Source organism: Girardinichthys multiradiatus, chromosome 4 (genome assembly GCF_021462225.1).
Source record: "Girardinichthys multiradiatus isolate DD_20200921_A chromosome 4, DD_fGirMul_XY1, whole genome shotgun sequence".
Lineage (NCBI taxonomy): Eukaryota > Metazoa > Chordata > Actinopteri > Cyprinodontiformes > Goodeidae > Girardinichthys > Girardinichthys multiradiatus.
In genome coordinates this window covers 49,543,918-49,562,436 of record NC_061797.1, presented here as the reverse complement: position 1 = coordinate 49,562,436, position 18,519 = coordinate 49,543,918, and the positions used below count along the sequence as shown (strand labels likewise).

At 41.4% G+C, this 18,519-nt stretch overlaps 1 protein-coding gene across 3 annotated transcripts in view; it reads left to right on the top strand.

Annotated features, from left to right (window-relative positions):
- Window positions 1-18,519, top strand: part of LOC124866530 (multiple epidermal growth factor-like domains protein 11) — a 172,393-nt gene that overhangs the window by 82,328 nt on the left and 71,546 nt on the right. For all 3 annotated transcript variants that reach the window (XM_047362355.1, XM_047362357.1, XM_047362356.1), the window contains exons 6-8: window positions 14,499-14,745; window positions 16,693-16,813; window positions 18,066-18,202. In XM_047362355.1, coding sequence (XP_047218311.1) covers window positions 14,499-14,745; window positions 16,693-16,813; window positions 18,066-18,202 — 505 coding nt within the window. The remainder of the gene's footprint in view (window positions 1-14,498; window positions 14,746-16,692; window positions 16,814-18,065; window positions 18,203-18,519) is intronic.

Sequence of the window (18,519 nt, the reverse complement as noted above, 5' to 3'; positions counted from 1 at the left end):
ACGGCAATTATTTAGAGCTGGAAAACAACATGGACTGTTCAGAACGGAGAACTCACTGCTGCTGGGATATGCTTCGCCCGCAGACTTGATCATTGATTAACGCGCCGTCCACTTTCCCTGCTTATTATCTGGACATGAAAACGGCCTCATTAAAAGGAAAATCTCCATCACACACACACACACACACACAGAGCCATGTCAGTGTCACAGTAAACTGACACTTCATTGCAGGCCTCGCAGCAGGAAAACTGTGTCATCCATCTGGGCTGTCCACCGTCCCTCATCGACCCACGTACGGTCCAGCCTGAAATATGCTGCCTCTAATTACAATTATTAATTGGAAATAGGAAATCAATGGTTGTGAATTAAACAGGAGCGTGCTTGTTTGCATGTGGGTCATCTGTCTCCTAATAACTCAGCTGTGTTTGACATGGTTACCTACAGCCGGGCCGCTGAAGCCGAGCTGCAGCAGGGTTTAATCGGTCGCTTTCATCAGCGTGTGCCGAGGTGAAAAAGCCTCACATCTGAAAAATACGCTCCCCCACTGCCTCTGTTATAAAGCATTGTTTACCCATTTGTCAGGGGAGCGAGCAGTGGCCGTCTAACACTGTGCTGATGGAAATACTTTTAGCAACAGGGCCTCCTGTAAAGTGGAGCACTGCTGGAAATGTAAAAGACTCATTATTATGCTCTGTTAGCAATAACAGCCTCAGATTACTGCTGCAAGCTCACTCTTAGTCCTGTTGGTTTTAATGTGTTCTGATTATAAATTTGTAGCAACATTAAGGTGCAATAGAGAAATCAGGTGTGAACATTTATTTAGAATAACTAAAATTAATAGAGAGAGCTAATCACTAAGTCGAGATTGATTTAATTATTAATCAGCGAAATGTTATTTACTACTAGACTAACACAAAAAAATAATCTAGTCATTACTAGCAAAAGAAGAAATGTGATCTAGAAATTCAAAATATCATTAATTAACTGAGATTTTTGGTCTAAACAGGAGGAACTTTTACAGCTTATTTCTGAGTCTGATCTCTGGCTTTAAACTGGGTCCAAAAACTTTGCGTATTTGCAGTTAAAACTACTTTAGTTTTCTACTAAAACTCAAAATGAACAAATAAAGTTAGGAAGGAATGAAAGGAAATTTATTTTTTAAAACATCTTTTTATTTTTTGCAAAATATTAAGTTGGTTGACTTCACCCTTACTTAGACCACTCATTATACTGGGTTCATATTGGGTGAGAAAATAGCAACAAGAAAAGATTAAAATAGTTTTTAAAAAAATCCCCCCCAAAAAAATGTACCTTTATTGCAGCAACATAATCCCACTATGAAAAATATCAGCCTGTAATTTAATTACATTTAATAAGTGGGGAATATTCTCACTTTCAGAAATAAATGTTTCTAACAAAAACACGATTCCTGGGGCCTTTTGGAAAAGAAACAAGCCCACAGCACCACAGATCCTCCACCTTACTCCACATCTCCATCCTTAGTTTCAGAGCAGAACCACCTGGAATGTTTGTTTCTGAGAAACTCAGCTTGAGTCTCATCTGAGCAGGGCTCACAGGTCCAGTTAAAATCCCAGTAGAGTTTACCAACTCTCCATGTTTATGTTTGTGATGGTAGGGCAGAAAAAGCTTTTTCCTGGCATGTTTCCCTGACAACCAGCTGTCTAGTAGATACGTGTCGGATAGTTGCTGTGGAGACTTGTTGAGGCCAAGATGTCCCTCTCTGTGCAGGTTTCTGACAGAGAATGTTGAAGATGTTTTGACCTCCACCATCCTGCTGGCGGTGTGTGGTGCCAAGATGAGCTTGGCTCCTCATCCTGTCTGTTTGTTGGTAATGTTTGCTCTGTTTGCTACATTTTTATGTAGGTATTTTCTGACTTACGTGGCTGAACCGACTCTGCCTTACTTGATGGCATGTTCTCTTGTCTTTTTCATTTTGAATAGCGGCTCAGAAAAAAAGCCATATGTCATATTTATGGCTCATGGAAACAGAAAGAAAGATGTTTGGAAAAATTAAACTTACATTTATTTTAGTTTTATAACTGTTAGAGGCGCCAATAGGTGTTTAAAAATATTTGTCCTAAAGTATTATTTCCATAAATGTAAATGTTACTATCAGTGTTAGATTATGCTGCTGCAGTAAAAGATAATTTTTATAATTTTTTACACAGCTTTACCAGGAGGGCCAACGTTACAGGGTCTTGTATATAAACAATTATTTAGTGTTTTCTTCTTATCGTATTTGTTTTCTACCAGCCAGCAGATCCGCTGTTCTGGACCCGCTGTTTGGGTCCAGATGTTCTGGGGTGCATCTGTTGCTGGTGGTTCTGTCTGGGTGTTTTCAGACAGAAGCAGAGCCATGTGCTGAGAGAACTGAGAACAAATAAATACATCACAAGAACAAGAGCTCACGTAGGTTATTTGCTCTTCACATTAACGAAGAGCAGAGCAGATGTTTTCTTCTTCTCCTGTCTGTCCTTAAAACAGAACATCAGACCTGCAAACAAGTGCATCAGTGTGGTTTTATAACCTGAAGAACATTAAAGGAAAACATGTCTTCATTATACATGAATATTAATAATAGAAGAACACAAAACGTAAAAGACGTGCAGATCCGCCACATTTATAGCTTGCTTTTAAAGCCCAGGGACAAGACGTCCAGAGAGCATTAATGGTGCTGCAGGGACCAAACAGCAAGCTTTAAAAGGACATGTGATGAATCAATAAATGCAAGAATAAAAGACACACATGTAAGTGCATGAGGTACCCTGGAACAATGGCAAGAAAAGTGCAGGTGGAACAAAAGCTCTAATGTTTAACTTAGACTCTCTGTGCTGATTTTTAAATCAGCTTTAAACATTGTCGCAGCAGAAACAACACCATCTTATCCGCTCACACAAATAGTGCTGAGTGTGGACGGAAAGACATTACAGACATTAATGTTCCTTAAAGTTTCATTCAGACACTTTAGTAAGAGGATATCAGCCACTGAATTGAGGCTGGATGCTTTATGCTTTGTAAGGATTATGATTATTGATTAATTAATATTCATCAAGAATTATAATTTAAAATCATAATTTGAAATTTTTTTATTTCTTAAGCAAAAATCATCACTTACGAACAGAAATCAGAGATATCCTCTGGTGTTGTGATTATAGGCTCAAAGCTCTTTAATAATTACAAATTATTAACCAAAACCACCAACTGTCACTGTTTATTCAACCACTTCACCGAAGGTGGAGGAACTTTGACCTTGTTTGACAGATAAATCTCTCTTGCACGAAATAAACACAAACGCTTCTCTTAATTATATAGATGAAGATTTATTGAAGCCAAATAATCCTGATATACCATTATTCTGGTCCAAAAACCTTCACCTAACTAACAAGCACTATTCTACACAAAAGGAATAACAATGACTACCTAACAATAATAATAAAAGAAAAATAAATATGCGCATTTAGTGTCTATGAAGCTCAAACCAGCAGTTTATGGATAAAATGTGTAATTTGGGTTAAATGGAAATAAATCCTCCTGGTGTTGATGTCTCGATCAGCGATCAGCTGATGAAACTGTGAGGCCACGCCCCTTTAGCCACTATCAGCTGATCGCCCCAAATCTTGAACAAAGGGTCATAAAACTCTGAGGCAGGAACTCAGTGGAAAATTTCCAGCAATAAAACTGGAACAAAGAGTGGTCAGCGAGGCCCAGACCACAGCTGCCTTGAATGAAAAACTTGTAAAAGTCCAACTTCTAACTCCTGGCTGATTTGGGATCATTAACCACGCAGCAGCAAATCAAAACACAGCTCAGCATAAAACACTTCCATCAGTATAGCAACAAGTTAATACCTGAGATTAACTACTGGTGATCCTGCATCACCTTAACTGCTTCATCCTGTTCTCAATGCACCTATCCGGTTTAATATAAAAAGAACAAAATTACTTTGAGGTTCATTTCTTATCTCCACCGGTTGAGGATCAGGTCTGAAGAAAAAGGAGGGGAGGGGGATCACGCGTCCGTGATCGAATTAAAGAGGAAAAAAAAAACGGTATCTTCTCATCCGTCCAGGAGGGGAAAAGATGAACCATTAGTCGACTGCATACACAAGGAGGAAACTCTTCTCCTTGGACATAGAACCTCTGTAGGGTTTTTACCTACGCCGAGTGTCGCCGTGGTCTTCAATCGGTAAAAAAATCTCCTGATCTTCTCGTATCAGACAGATTTGCAGCTTTTAAGCTCTTCCGGGAATGGCCTTGTGGAGCAAAGGTTCGCCTGCAAGCTTGTTTCTCCAGGTATGCGCCTTCGTTGTGCTGTCCTGTGAGACAGGCGGGAAATGGCCATGAAACTCTGCATCTCAGCTGGTTTATACTCCCAGTGACGTCAGAGTTGCGACGTCTGTTGAGCTGCGTGTGTCAAAATGTGCGACCAAAATGAATGACCCCAACAGCTTTAAGTCATGGAAACTTCACTGAGTCTCTGTTTGTTTCAACAACACATTAGAAGGTGGTTCTCCTGCCGATGTTCTGCTCTGAGCAGTTGTCAGCAGGACAAAAACCTGATCTCTAACTTCACACCAAGCTACACTATCTCCATACCATCTATACGATGTTCTCAGCTGAGCATCAACAGCCAGGAGGCTCAGAGTAGCGTTACTCCTCCTCCACATCAACAGGAGTCAGCTGGGGTGCTTCATCTGATCAGGATGATGCCTTGGTCCTGCTCTTTAGAGATATTCCATGTATGGTCCACTGAGAGGAGACCCCAGGGTGGAGAATACCAGAAAAACAATGTATCTCGTGGGTTGCACAGAGGCAAGCTGAGAAGGTCCTGGGTTCGAATCCCAGCCTGGGTTTGTTCTGCATAGATTCTCCCTGGGCGTCTGGCTTCTTCCAACAGTCCAACACTATGACTGTTAGGATACTTGGTTACTCTAAATTACAATCAGGTATGAAGTTAAAAAGGCCTTATGCAGAAAACAGCTGCTGGGAAAATCTCAGCTGAAAACTGTTTTCTAGATAATCAAGAACTTCAAGTTCAGAGCTTTAGCTGCAGAAAGGAAGGTTTCAGGACACCTTAGGTTATCCAGAAAGCTCCAAGACACAATATTATTGCCACCAGTGCAGAGCTTACTTAGTGCTGGCAGCTGGTAAAGACCTTTGGACAAGAAGGTCAGTAAAGAGACTAATGAATATATTCAGATTGTCCCAAAGCTTCAGAGAAAATAAAATGTTACAGTCAGAGATAAGCACAGATTCTTTCCATTTTTCCACACGCCCCAACATTTTCTAGCCCTCCTGTGTCTCTTCAACACCTCATTGGTTCGCAGGATGGCCCCCAGCAACGTAGGACCGATCCAAGACATACATCTGCAGACAGCTCAGTCGCCGGCTGCCTTTGTTTTTCCACCTCTCAGCACTATCCTTCCTCACCTCACTGTATGGTCAGGGAATTCCCAACTTGCTCTTCTTCGGCTGCTTGTCCATCTTCGTCTCAGCGAGGCGCGTCTGTCTCTGAACTGAGAAACAATTTTGTCATCAGATCTTAAACCCTAATCCAAGTTACTTGAATCTTTTAGCAGACTTTTTATCTTAGTTTCCTCTGATTCCATCAATCTTAAACAATCCATAGCAGCAGACTTTCCCTCTCGCCTCTGCACTGATCAACAGAGACGAGTCGTCACAGAAGTCCCCATCACCTGTGATGCCAGGAGATGTTTGTTGTGTCTATTTAAAGCTAAATAGGTTTTGAGTTTTTATTCCTTTTTTGCCAATAGAAGTTTCAGAAGCATCTCTGAAAAACTGTCTGTCTAAAGTAATGAGCCATAATTAAAACGTTTTAACCAGCAGGTGGGGTTTATCTTCTACCATACACGGAGGAGGAGAGTAAGGGAGGTAGAAACATCTCCAAAGATCACTGTTGGAGAACTGCAGCGAGGAGTGGCAACAGCCATGAGATACTATCTACACACCAGCTGGATGTTAGGGAGTCATGCCAGGAAAAAAGTATTTTCTGTCCTACCATCACAAACATGAACATGTGGCGTTTGTTGACTCTGCTGGGACTTTAACTGGACCTGTGAGCTGTGGTTAGATGAGACTGTTTGAGCTACTCACTAACAAATGGTCCAGGTGGGTCTGCTGTGAAACTCAGGAGGAAAATGTGAAAAAGAACCTCAGGTAGATTGTTAAATACGGTGGTGGATCTGTGGTGCTGTGGGCTTCTCTCTCCTCCAAAGGCCCTGGAAACATTATCATACTGCCTTACACCATGAACTAAAAATACCAGAACATTTGAAAATAAGAATCTGGTGTCCTCGGGTAGTAAGGTGGGTCGTTAATGATCCCAAACGAATGGTTAAATCAATCAACAGCAGGGGTTCCAATAACCGTGGCACCAGTGATTTCGTTGATGCTTGGTCATGTGGTATTCGTTTGGTCATGTGACAGTGATCGTGATGCAGCGCAGGATTATGGGGTGTTTAACTGAAGTAGAGAAGCAACGTCAGTGACATGGTTACCTTTTTACAACATAGAAAGGATTAGAGAAGAGAATATATATAATATCAGCAGATATTGGCTATGACCATAAAACAATACAAATATAAAATATTGAATAGCAATATCGGCCCACATTTTCATACCGGTGCATCCCTTGTTAAAAGCCTTTCTATTTTTGTGATTCTGGGATGTTGTCACCCATGAATAAATCTACTCAGATTAGAGGCTGGAGTAAAGCTGTCAGTGTGAGATGATGCTGCTGCAGAAAAAAATGTAATTAATAAAGCCAATTTTCCACATCTGTACCAGAGGAGGCAATAAACAACAATCCTGATGTAAGGTGTTTTTCTGGCTTTGACCAGTTGGGTCTTACATTCAGTTTAAAATAAGATTTTTCACCTTCCAGCTGTTCATCTTATTAATTAGTAAGCAGGTCAGTTTGTTCTGGACTCTGGACTTTTTGGGGCCTCTTTTAGGCTCCTGGACGTCTGTCTATTAAATTCGACAGCATCTGAAACATTTAAACTTTTATTTCATTTAATTTCATGGCTGAAAGATGAGAGAAATACATTTAAAGCAGGTGCAGCAGTGATTTAACGCCGTCATTAATTTTCTGTGCACATTACCTATAACAGTTCAGAGTGGTAAAATAGGAGCCATAACTTTTATAAAAACCTTAGATTGTGGCTCAGTGAAGGTAAAAAATGTAAAATTGCTGAAAAATTGGATTTTCCTCCCAGCTCCGACTCAAAGGGCTGCTTTTATTTCATTTATTCTGCTTGATAAATCAAAATGAAGAAAACAGCCGCTGAACATGTGACAGATTCATATGGAGAATTTCTAATCAGGTCATCCATAAGCATGAAAGCTCTGTCAGATTCCAGATAAATCAGTACAAATATCAACTCCTGAACTTGTTTACATCCAGAAACAAACTGCCCAGAACGACTCTGAACTTAGTCAGTTATGATCACATGCATTATGTATCTGGGTTAGCTCCAAGCACGTGGGAAACGTAGTTTTTACATCCTGAAATCGGTACTGAACTATAGAGAGATTAAATTCACGTTCATTTAAACTTCACTCACTCTTTTTTCAAATAAGTTTTTTGTGTTTTTTGAATTTTCAGATTGGCGGCCAGTTAATTGAGAATTGATTAAACGTCTACAGATCAACCTGTTTCTGACAAAGGAGATCCACCAGCCATGTCAGGATTTTCTCTTATTTTTGCTTTCAGTGAAACTGAATCCACACTGCAGAATAAAATCATTCTCCGTTGGTCCGTTTACTCTCAGCTTACATTTTACTTAAAGGACTTTTTCAGCAAGGACATCAGAAACAATGTCTTCTGGACAGATTAGACAGATTTTTACCACAAAAGCATAACAGCAGCATGTTTGGAGAAAAACAAACCCAGAAAATCAGCCCAAACACCTCCTACCAGCTGTCAAACACTGTGGTGGAGCGCTGCCACACAGCTTCCCTCTTCATCCCAGCGATAACGTCCCAACTCCGCCTCCAAGCTTTTCCAATGCTCTGCATGTTTGGTAGTATTTAGTCTACCTGTGGGAGCAACTATTCACTGTAGTGTAGAGTAAGACGACCAGACACAGAAGCTGACTTACTGATCCGAACCTCCAGAGACTTCCACAGCTCAGAACCCAACTCCAAACATTAATGAACCTCTCACCAAGAAGCAATCCAATCATCCTCCTCAGACAAAAAGAACAGGAAAAATTAAATATACCTGTTTATTTTTCCCTTGCATAACAAAAAGTTTCTGTTTATTATATATTATTATTATATACAGTTTTTGCTTGACTGTAATTTTCTACAGTGTCTAAAGAATGTTGTGAACAAGAACGCAGCCCTGTGGTACACCTTACCTGCTGTGATCTGTTATCCAGAACCAAATAAAACCAGAATGCCTGCATGAATGACACACATGTCTGTTAAAGTTGAAACCTGTGGATTTGGTTGAATAGTGTTAAAAACAGAAAAGCCCACAAACAGAACCTGAATGCAGGGGATTGGATTAGGTTAGTCAGTGGGAAGAGAAACCATCTGTTAATCAGAAGATTGTGAGTCCAATTCCAGCTCCCACCTCATGCTGAGGTGTCCTTGGGCTAGACACTGAACCTCAAGCTGTGTACATATAGATGGATGAATGAGACTCGTGTGAAATTGCTTTGAGTCGCTGTATGACTAGAAATGAGTTATATAGGTTCTCTGCTTCTTACCATTCTGCTGCAGTTTACTGATTAAATGCAAAAAGGCTGCAGCAACTTCCTCAGGGCTCTTCTCTTATCAGTTAGCAAACGGCATTAACTCCATACCAGATGCAACCTTCATAACCACTCATATAAGTGTTGTGGAGCTATAATCATTATTAAGAACGGATGTGACACAGAAATGGTTTCATTTGTTCCAGAGGACAGAAACTGGAACTTATGATGTCGTCCAGCCGTCAGTCCAACAGCACAATAACAGGATCGTCACCTGTTCAGGGGAAAAACATTGTTTGTTTTGGGTCACATCACCCGACTGGGACATTAAATATGAATTACTTGCAAAATTTGTTTTTGAAAGCTGATGGAACTTTCTGTAAATCAATGAGCCAGTTTTAATTTCTTTAACTATCCTCGAGCCATTTCCTTTTTACTGCCGCTTCCCTAAGCTCCTAAAGTCTCTTCCCTCTTTAGAATAAAAGTCTGCAGGAAAAGCAGAACATTCTGACTCGGTTTGAGCTTGGATTTATTGAAACCTCTGGCAGATTTACCTGAAATCAGCTCAAACTGCTGCTCTGACTCATCCAGGAGTCCAGTTCTCCTGTGAACCTTTAAGTCTCTAATTGTCTGGAGTTCATCCTGCTGAGTCGATTTTACACCTTCATGGCTCCTTTCCTTTTATTGCTCCTTTTAAATAAATCATTGTCTCCCTCTGGGTTCTGTTTTTTCTTCTGGCCTCTGAATCGCCTCTCTATTTAAACACGAGGCAGAAAATCGCGTCATAAATGATTTAGGAATAATAGGAATTATTTCAAACATGAAAGTGTGGCTGTGTGGGGTATATCTGAGCTTGATCAGTCATAGGTGTAATGACCTGTAATTGCTGCTCGGTCAGCTGAGCCACTGAATGGTTTCAGCTTCTTATTTGTTGCCTTTCTGCTACCTGAAAACAATTTGTCATCAGTGGAATGAATAGGGGTCATTTTTAAAGCTCTGGGATGGTGACCACCCACCAGGCAGAGGTGCTGATTATTACAAGCTTTCTAAACACGTTTTATTTCCTTCAAACATGCAGTAAAACCCGTCAAGTAAAGAATTATTACATTTCTGCCATGTTTACTGAAACCAACAGGACTGTTAAAGGTAACAGCAGCAATAACTCTGAGTAATCGTTTCCTGTCTGATTTTATCAGTCTCTCCCATCGTTGTGGAGGAATTTAGGTCCACTCTGCTTTCCAACGCTGTTTCAGTTCATTCTGCTCGGCTCTCTGAAGGTCCCACCACAGGTTCTCAATCAGGTTGAGCTCTGGATTTTGACTAGGCTATTGGATCACCTTGATTATTTTATTTTCCAGTCATTCTGTTGTAGATCAGCTGCTGTGTTTGGGATCATGGTTCTGCTGATGACCCAGTTTGGACCAAGCTTTAGCTGTTGGACAGATAAATTCACGTTTGACTCCAGAATACTTTAGTCTGCAGAGGAGTTCATGGTCCACTCAGTGACTGCAGGTCATGTGAGAGTAGAAAACAGGCCCAAATCATCACTCCTCCACCACCGTGTTAGACGGTTTCTCTTAACATGGTTCTGTGCATTATGGTCAAGCATCTGTCTCTACTTTGGCCTAGAAGACATTGTCCCAGAAGTCTTGTCCTTCAAGTCCTGCTGCCGTCTTGTTTCTAGGAAGATATGGCTTTCTGTCCTTCACCCCTCCAAGCAGCCATACCAGTTCAGTGTTTTTCTAATTGCCCTGTCTTGACCTTTAACCTGATAACTGAGGCCTCTAGGTGGAAGGAATAAAATGAATCACTGCTTTTCATTATTTAATATTAGTCTAGACTGTATTTAAAGAAAATGGTACAGAAACCTTTGTATGTTTTACTGTAACCTCTAGTTAAAATCAAACCAGATTTAAGCAAAGAAAACAAACAATAAATAAATAATCCAGATAATGGACGAGGTTGTCAGCTGATATGAACTAATTATAATAAACAGAAGAAATTTCAGCTGCATTATACAAACACTTGGTCAAACAAGTTGATGCAACATTGAGGGCTGCCAATAGATGCTTTCCTTACTAATGGTGAAGCTGCGTTCACTGTCCAGGAAACGTTTCGATGTTTGAGTTCACGGTGGATTTCTCTTTGGTTTTTTACTGTTCTCTGTCACATTTTATCCCATTCAGGAGCCCCAAAACTGATTTAGATCCATATTCTACAGTAAACACATGGTTCTGATTAGCATCAGCCAGTCTTGGATGATTGGAATAAAGACACAATTATAAATCAGAGAGAATCAGCAATTTCTGATTTTATTATTGGCACTGAGAGAGAGTCCACGGTGGACAAACCTCCACATATTCCTGCAGCAGTTGGCCTTTGCCAGCCCGTATTATGCTGCTCTTAATTTAGTGCAGAAAGTTCTCCTTAATGCCAGCGAGCTACTCTTGATCAAAGTCATTAGTCACTTGATTTGGACTCTTTGCTGCTGAATAATTGAGGCGGTGTGAGGATAAAGGATTTGACTGTGCTGGCTCACTAGTTAGGGGAAGTGAGCAGAAGTCCGGGATTTAGAAAGAAAGACAAACGGAGGAGGGAAACGGCAGACAGGAGGAAGTAAATTAGAGAAAGATTGAAAAGGAGAGGAGTGTTGATGTGATGAATGCTTTGTCTGATCATTGGTCTGTCCACCACAGTCCTGAAGAAATATTTAACGCTGTAATATCTGTGAAACCGCCACCAATGACTCTGGAAAAAACAATCAGTCTATCCATTTATCCTCCTGCTGGTCGCACCAATGTTTTCCAGGCTTTTTTTAACAAATGGCCGTTCATTCAGAACCCCTCAGTTCAGCCCATAATCATACATCAAACATAGAAGTGCCTGGCTTTTCTTTCTCAGATAAAACAAAATAATATGTTTTTTCCATCCCATTAGTTTCCCATCAGGTTCTGGAATATATCCACAATTCATCAACTTATTGTATATTTTCAGGAATAAACTCTAAGGGCGTGAGTAAAGAGCAGGAACAGCTTGGAGGAGAGAATCCCATCATCCCACTAAAACCAGATTAAAGCGAGTCTTTTATGAATGAAGCAGCATCAGAATGGAGTGTGTTCCTCCCTCCATCACTGCAGGCTAATATCAGCTAGATCTCCTCCAAGAAAACTTGTTTGTAGGAACATGTTTCAGATGTCTCATCTCTTGGATTCATCCTCTCCAACAAATCTGGGAAGTCATCTGTTTGTCATCCCGTGTTCTTAGGGAAGCAGGTTTGGTCGTGAAGTCGTCTGTTGTGGAAGATATGATGCAGCTCGACCAAAGCTGCATGTTGGACAGTTTGTTTTAGCTGCAGCTGTGAACAGTCCTGCAGAGGTTCACTCCACAACCGAGCTGTGAAAGCAGCTTTAATGTTAGAGACAGGTCCAAAACAGCAGACCAAGCTTCTGGCTTGTAGCCTTCTGTTGCTTCCAGTTTAATCTACAATAACCTGCTTTTCATCTGAGGAAGAGGAGGCGGCCGTCACCTTGTTCAGCTCTTCATTGTCACCCAGGATGAAGGCAAACTTTTAGAGATTTTGAGCAGACAGTTCATCCTCAGCAGCAGAGGTCACATTTAATTTTAATTTAAATGATTCTGCAGTTTCCTTGAGTCTGCAACTAATTCAAACCTGACTGCTGAACACGGACGGGCAGACAGGCAGACAGGCGGACAGGCGGACAGACATCTTTATTGTCCCATAAAGGAAAATTTGTTTCCACAGGCTGACATGTCAAGTTGGAAATCCACATACATATAAACATTCAACACAATTAATCACAGAACAGGTGCACAACAAACAGCAAAATAAATCGGTGAGGCAGCTTGTCTAGAACAGCAATGGCTGAAGGAACAAAACTCCTTTTAAAATGGGCCTTTCTATATTTAAGTGTCTGATTTCTGCATCCAGAAGGCAGGAGCTGAAAGAGGTCAGTGTCCGAAACTACTGATTTGGCGAGAAGGGCCATCGCTCTGTCATTGAGTTTTGTGATGTTTGATGTGGGGGAACAGATTATTTTTCATGCGATGTGAGTGATTCTGAGGAGCTTATTTCTATTTGCAACTGACAGCATGGTGTAAAAACAGGTAGAACAGTACAACAAAATGGGCTGAATAATACTCTGGTACAGTAACAGCAGAAGATGAGAGGCAACATGAAGGGCACTGAGCGTACAAAGGACATGTAATCTTTGTTGAGAACATTTATGGACGTCTGTCATATGATGTTCAAAGGTAAAATTATTGTCCAGGATATTTAAATGTGGTTATCTGCTCTATTAAGTTACCACTGATGGAAATATGGTTTGTACTGAAAGTGGGCGTACTGAAAATAATTTCCATTTTGTCGGAGTTAATGCAGAGAGCATCTCTACTCTTTGAAAGCCGATTGTCCTCTTGAACATCCGAGCAAAATGTGGTGGGAATGTTCAAACAGGTCCAGAGAGCTATGCTCTCACACCATGTTGGACATGAAGAACAATTTCCCTCATTTCATTAAGCAGTATCTGCAGGCAGGATTTTATTCATCTTGATTATTAAATATTGTCAATTACAGAAAGAAGACTTTGAATTTATTTAGATTGTCCCATATTTTCAGAAACTGGATGATTTTTGCATCACATCTGATTAAGTGAGGAGCAGGTTTTTCTTCCCTCGCTGGGAACGTTTCTGGAGTTATTGGTTTATTGTGCTGGAGTGTAGTCCTCGGATTCTGGAGGAGCAATGTGGATTTCATTGGTTGGTGAACAGTGGACAAGATCTTTACCCTTACTGAGCTGCTGAGGGCCTCCTATGAGTTTGTTTAGTGGATCCAGAGAAGATCCACTAAACAAGGTCTGAGGTTTCACCACCTCGGACGACGGCGTCACCCAAGGTGTCTCTAGCAGCTGCTCCAAGAATATGGGCTGCTGGTGATGCTTTTACAGGACATCAGCAAACACAGCTGTGTCCACATGGCAGAAAGTCAGAAATGTTCTCATTACAGGTTGGACTCAAGCAGGGATGCTCCTGGTCTCTTATCCAGAACGTCAGGATCTCAGTTTTGGTTTTTGTAGGTGATGAAGTTCTGCTGGCGTTTCAGGCCATGCTTTTCAGTTTGTACCAGAGCAGTTTACAGCCACGACGAGAAGAGTCACCACTCCATATCTGAGGTCATGGTTCTCAGCCAGGCAAAGGTGGATTGCTGATGGTAAGGTGGAGCAGGAGATGGACAAGGTTCCTTGGTAGACTGAATTTTCCTATAAGTGCATTTATTAATGTGTCATTCCTAATTAAACCCTGAATACAATACAAATATCTGGTATAACTTCATAAAGACTGAGGTCTCTGGAAATGTAAATGTGGAAAAGCTTGGAATTTTGACATTTCCTAAGTTCCTTAGTAGAAAGTAACTGGACTTCTATCTTGTTCAATCACACTTAAAGGGCCAATAAGGTCCCTAATAGTGCTGTTAAGGTTACTAATGAGGCAATTAGGACACATGAGTCACTGGCCATACTCTCTATTCAGCTTGGTGTTTGGGTCATGGTTGCTTGACATCCCAAACATGTCCCTAACGATGCCATGCGGCCCAAATAGTTTGATGTTCTGACTAGAGTTACTTCCAGCCATGTTCAGAACTGAAGAGGCCTTCAGGATGAGAGAGGAAACATCTCCAAGAAACAAGAGAAGACGTCCATTTTTAACTCACTCACAGCTTCTTCGTCCTTTCTTTCAGGTTGTGACAGCGACTTCTGGGGCCCCCACTGCACTAATCGCTGCCAGTGTCGCAACGGAGCAAAATGCAACCCTATAACAGGAGCCTGCGTCTGCACAGACGGCTACCAGGGCTGGCGCTGCGAGGAACACTGCGACCCGAACCTGTACGGCAAAGACTGCATACAGGAGTGCCAGTGCCTCAACGGCGCCACCTGCCAACATCAGACTGGAGAGTGCCTCTGTGCTCCCGGATACACCGGCGTCTTGTGAGTAGTTCCTGAAGAACACTTGGGGATGAAGGCCAGCCATCAGACCCCTAAAATTAAAACAAAACTTACAGAATTTCTCTAAAAACCCAAAATGTTACTAATGAATTGTGAGGAAAGTGAAAATAAAATGACTGTCTGGATAGAAATATGATGGATTCTTCCAAAAAAGAGGAAATATTTAAATTTTCTTCTCTGTTGATGAGTACCAGAGTATTAATGCCTCTATATCCTGAACGTTCAGCTTTTTAAACCTGACAGACATCTTTAAACAAGCCTCCATGTGACATGCTAACATCTAGCATAGATTGACCGGTTGTTTTCCTGCCTGAAATCAGAGAAGTTCTGGAAAACTGCTCCATCTTTCTGGTCCGGTCCAAATTCAGCCAGCTAGGTTTAGTTCAGTCCCTCTGTGTTTGGGTTCAGATTTAGTCCCAAACACTTTTCAACCAGATTCTGACATTAAAAAATGTCTTTGTACACATTTTATCTATATTGTGCATTTTTGACAAGATATCAGTTTGATCAAAATTTTGAATTTTTGGGGGTTTTAGCCAAATCAGGACATCAGTAGAAGTGTTCATATAGAAATTTGTTTTGTGTTGTGGACAAGGCAGCTTTTTCCTTTCAGACATCAGTTCTTGTTTCAGAACCAGCTCTATTTGTCAAGTTTCTGCACAAACAAGAAATTTAACTTCGGTTCCAATGTTGAATTTAAATTCTATGAATATAAAAAGCAGTATTAAAACAAAAAGGTTTTTGTAAATATGTATAGATACAATGTTTTTACAAAAGAGAAAGACATTGAATTAGTGCAGACATGCCTTGTATGGATCTGTTAGCTGTGCTTCTTCTGACCCTTGACCTGTATAAGTCCTGCATAGAGGGAAGGTCAGCCCTGATGATTCTCTCTGCAGACCTGATTGGTCGTTGCAGTCCGGACCTGTCCTGTTTTGTGGAAGAACCAAACCCCACTGAGATGGACAAAGGCAGGACAGACTGAAAGATGGCAGTGTAGAAGATGACCAGAAGCTCCTGTGGAAGGTTGGACTTCTTGAGTTGCCTCAGGAGGTTCAGTCTCTTCTGGGCCTTCTTCTGAACATTGTCTATGTGTGAGGACCATCTCAGGTCCAGAGAAAGGATGGTTCCTAGGAACCAGAAGTGGTCCACAGCCGACACAGTGTTGTAGAGGATGATGAGGTGAGGGAGTGTGGGGGAGTTCTCCTGAAGTCCACCAAGCTCTCCACAGTCCTAACTGGTGTCATCTGCAAACTTCAGGACATTTACAGGCAGGTCTGGAGAGGCGCGGCCATTTGTGTAGAGGGAGAAGAGGGGTGGGGAGAGACCACACCCCTGGGGGCTCTGGTGCTGAAGGTTCTCGTGTGGGAGAAGATGATCCCCAGCCTCACCTGCTGCTGGTCCTCCAGGAAGCTGGTGATCCACTGAGGTGGAGGCCAGTACTTTGAGCTGGAAGAGCTTCTGGTGGAGGATGTTTGGGTTGATGGTGTTGAAGGCTGAGGTGAAGTCTACAAACAGGATCCTGGCCTACATCCCTGGGTGGTTGAGGTGTTGCAGGATGAAGTGTAGTCCCAAGCTGACTGCATCATCTGCCGACCTGTTTGCCTAGTAAACAAACTGCAGGGGGGCCGAAAGGGGGCCTCTGATGTCCTTCAGGTGCTTCAACACCAGTTGCTTGAAGGATTTCATGACCACAGACATCAGGGTGACAGGCCTGTAGTTATTTACCACGGTGATGGTGAGTTTTTTAGGGTCTGTGTTTTGAATAATGCAGAGTTCCATCTTGTCTACATTGTGGATCTAAAATGTTTTAACCTTTTTTTTTTCAGCTACATCTAGACATCAGTAGATGTCTAGATTTTATTTCCAGAACAAATCTTTTTACTGCTTTGTTCATGCAGATGGAGTTTTTCTGTTTGTCTCCTGCAGCTGCGAGGAGCCTTGTCCTCCAGGTAAACATGGCTCCTTGTGCGAGCACCGCTGCCCCTGTCAGAATGGAGGAACATGCCACCATGTCACCGGAGCGTGCTCCTGCCTCCCCGGCTGGATGGTATGACACTCAGCATAGACAGAAACAAAGATGAAGCTTCCTGAATCTGTCTGACTTGGTTTCAGTTGAGGGATCCACCGCTGATAATGTTTAGATGTCATTACACGCTGGGAAACAAGCAAAGATGAACAAAAATATGTTCTTTTCAGAAAATAGAAAAGATAAGAGCAACTTGCTTAATGTTGTTCTAAAACAAATGTTCAGGAATCTTTGCTTTTTTACCCTTATTTTTGCATGTTACATTAAGTGTCACAGTTTAAATTAATATAATCTGTTGTGTAAATCTGATCTCAGATGACCAGCAATGTAGCACCAGTTTTTATTTAACAAAGGTCTGGCTGAAATAGAAGAAGGAGCCCAGTCTTTGCTTACAGAGTTTATCATATTACAATGATAAGATGGTACGACATGAGCAATGACCTTAGAGAAGCAACTGTTGATGCCCATCAATCTACAAAGGGCTATAAGGGCATTTCCAAGCTATTTGAAGTTTATCAGTCTCCAGAGAGAGAGATTATTACCAAAACGAAAACATCTCAGACAGCTGCCAGGAGTGGGTGTCCCAGTAGATTCAACCCAAGGTCAGAGTGTGAAGCTCAGAGAAATTACCAAAAAGCCTCAGTTAGCTGGTTAAAGGTTAAAGGTAATGACACTGAACCATGTTCGGATAAAACCAAACACAGCAAATCAGCACATGGTGGTGGAGAGATGGTGGTTTGGGCTTTTCTTGCACCCACAGACTGAAGTTTAGCTGTCCTACAGCTAAATCTCCTTGGTCCGAACTGGGTCATCAACAGAATAATGATCCTGAACACAGCAGAAGATCTACAACAAAAACTAAAAGAAAGGAACCAAGGTGTTCTAATGGCCAAGTCAAAGTCCAGACTTCATCATGATTCTACAAGTTGCTGAATGAGTTCTACAAGAGGCTGAAGGAGGTTCTACAAGCTAAATGTTTTTTAAAAGTCTGGAAAATAATTACTGATATTTGGTGAAATGTCATCTGTTGCTGATCATAGGTTGGATTTACTTGAATAAAACATTTCAAGCAGTTCTGATACATATAAGATACTTTATTGTCCATTAAGTTAAACAAATAGGAAATTAAAGCTATAAGTCCTCCCTTGGATGGCGTCTGGGACCAGGCTGGTGTCTTCATCAATATCAGATGAGAAGAACTGATCTATAAATTCACACATAAAACATGTGAGCTGTGCCTGTCATGTCTGATCTATCCCAACCCTCCCATCAGGGTCCAGTGTGTGCCCAACCGTGCCCATTCGGGTGGTTCGGCATCAACTGTTCTGAGGAGTGCACATGTCGTAATGGAGGCCTGTGTGACCACATCAGCGGTCTGTGTCAGTGCACAGCCGGCTACATCGGAGAAAGGTGAGATAACCGTGTGATCTGAAGATGACATGAAATATTATCAGAACCCAGAAGAAAATTTGTTTCATGCAAATATTAACAGAATTCAGAGATAAAAATAAGTCATGCAGGTGGTGAAAGTGTTAATTATTCATAGTCACCGTAACTAGTAGAGCTTTAGATATATGATGTATTTTAACCCTTCCATCCTGTAGTCACCTCTCAGCATATCAACCTTCCTTTAACCCTTCCATCCTGTAGTCACCTCTCAGCATATCAACCTTCCTTTAACCCTTCCATCCAGTAGTCACCTCTCAGCATATAAATGTTCCTTTAAC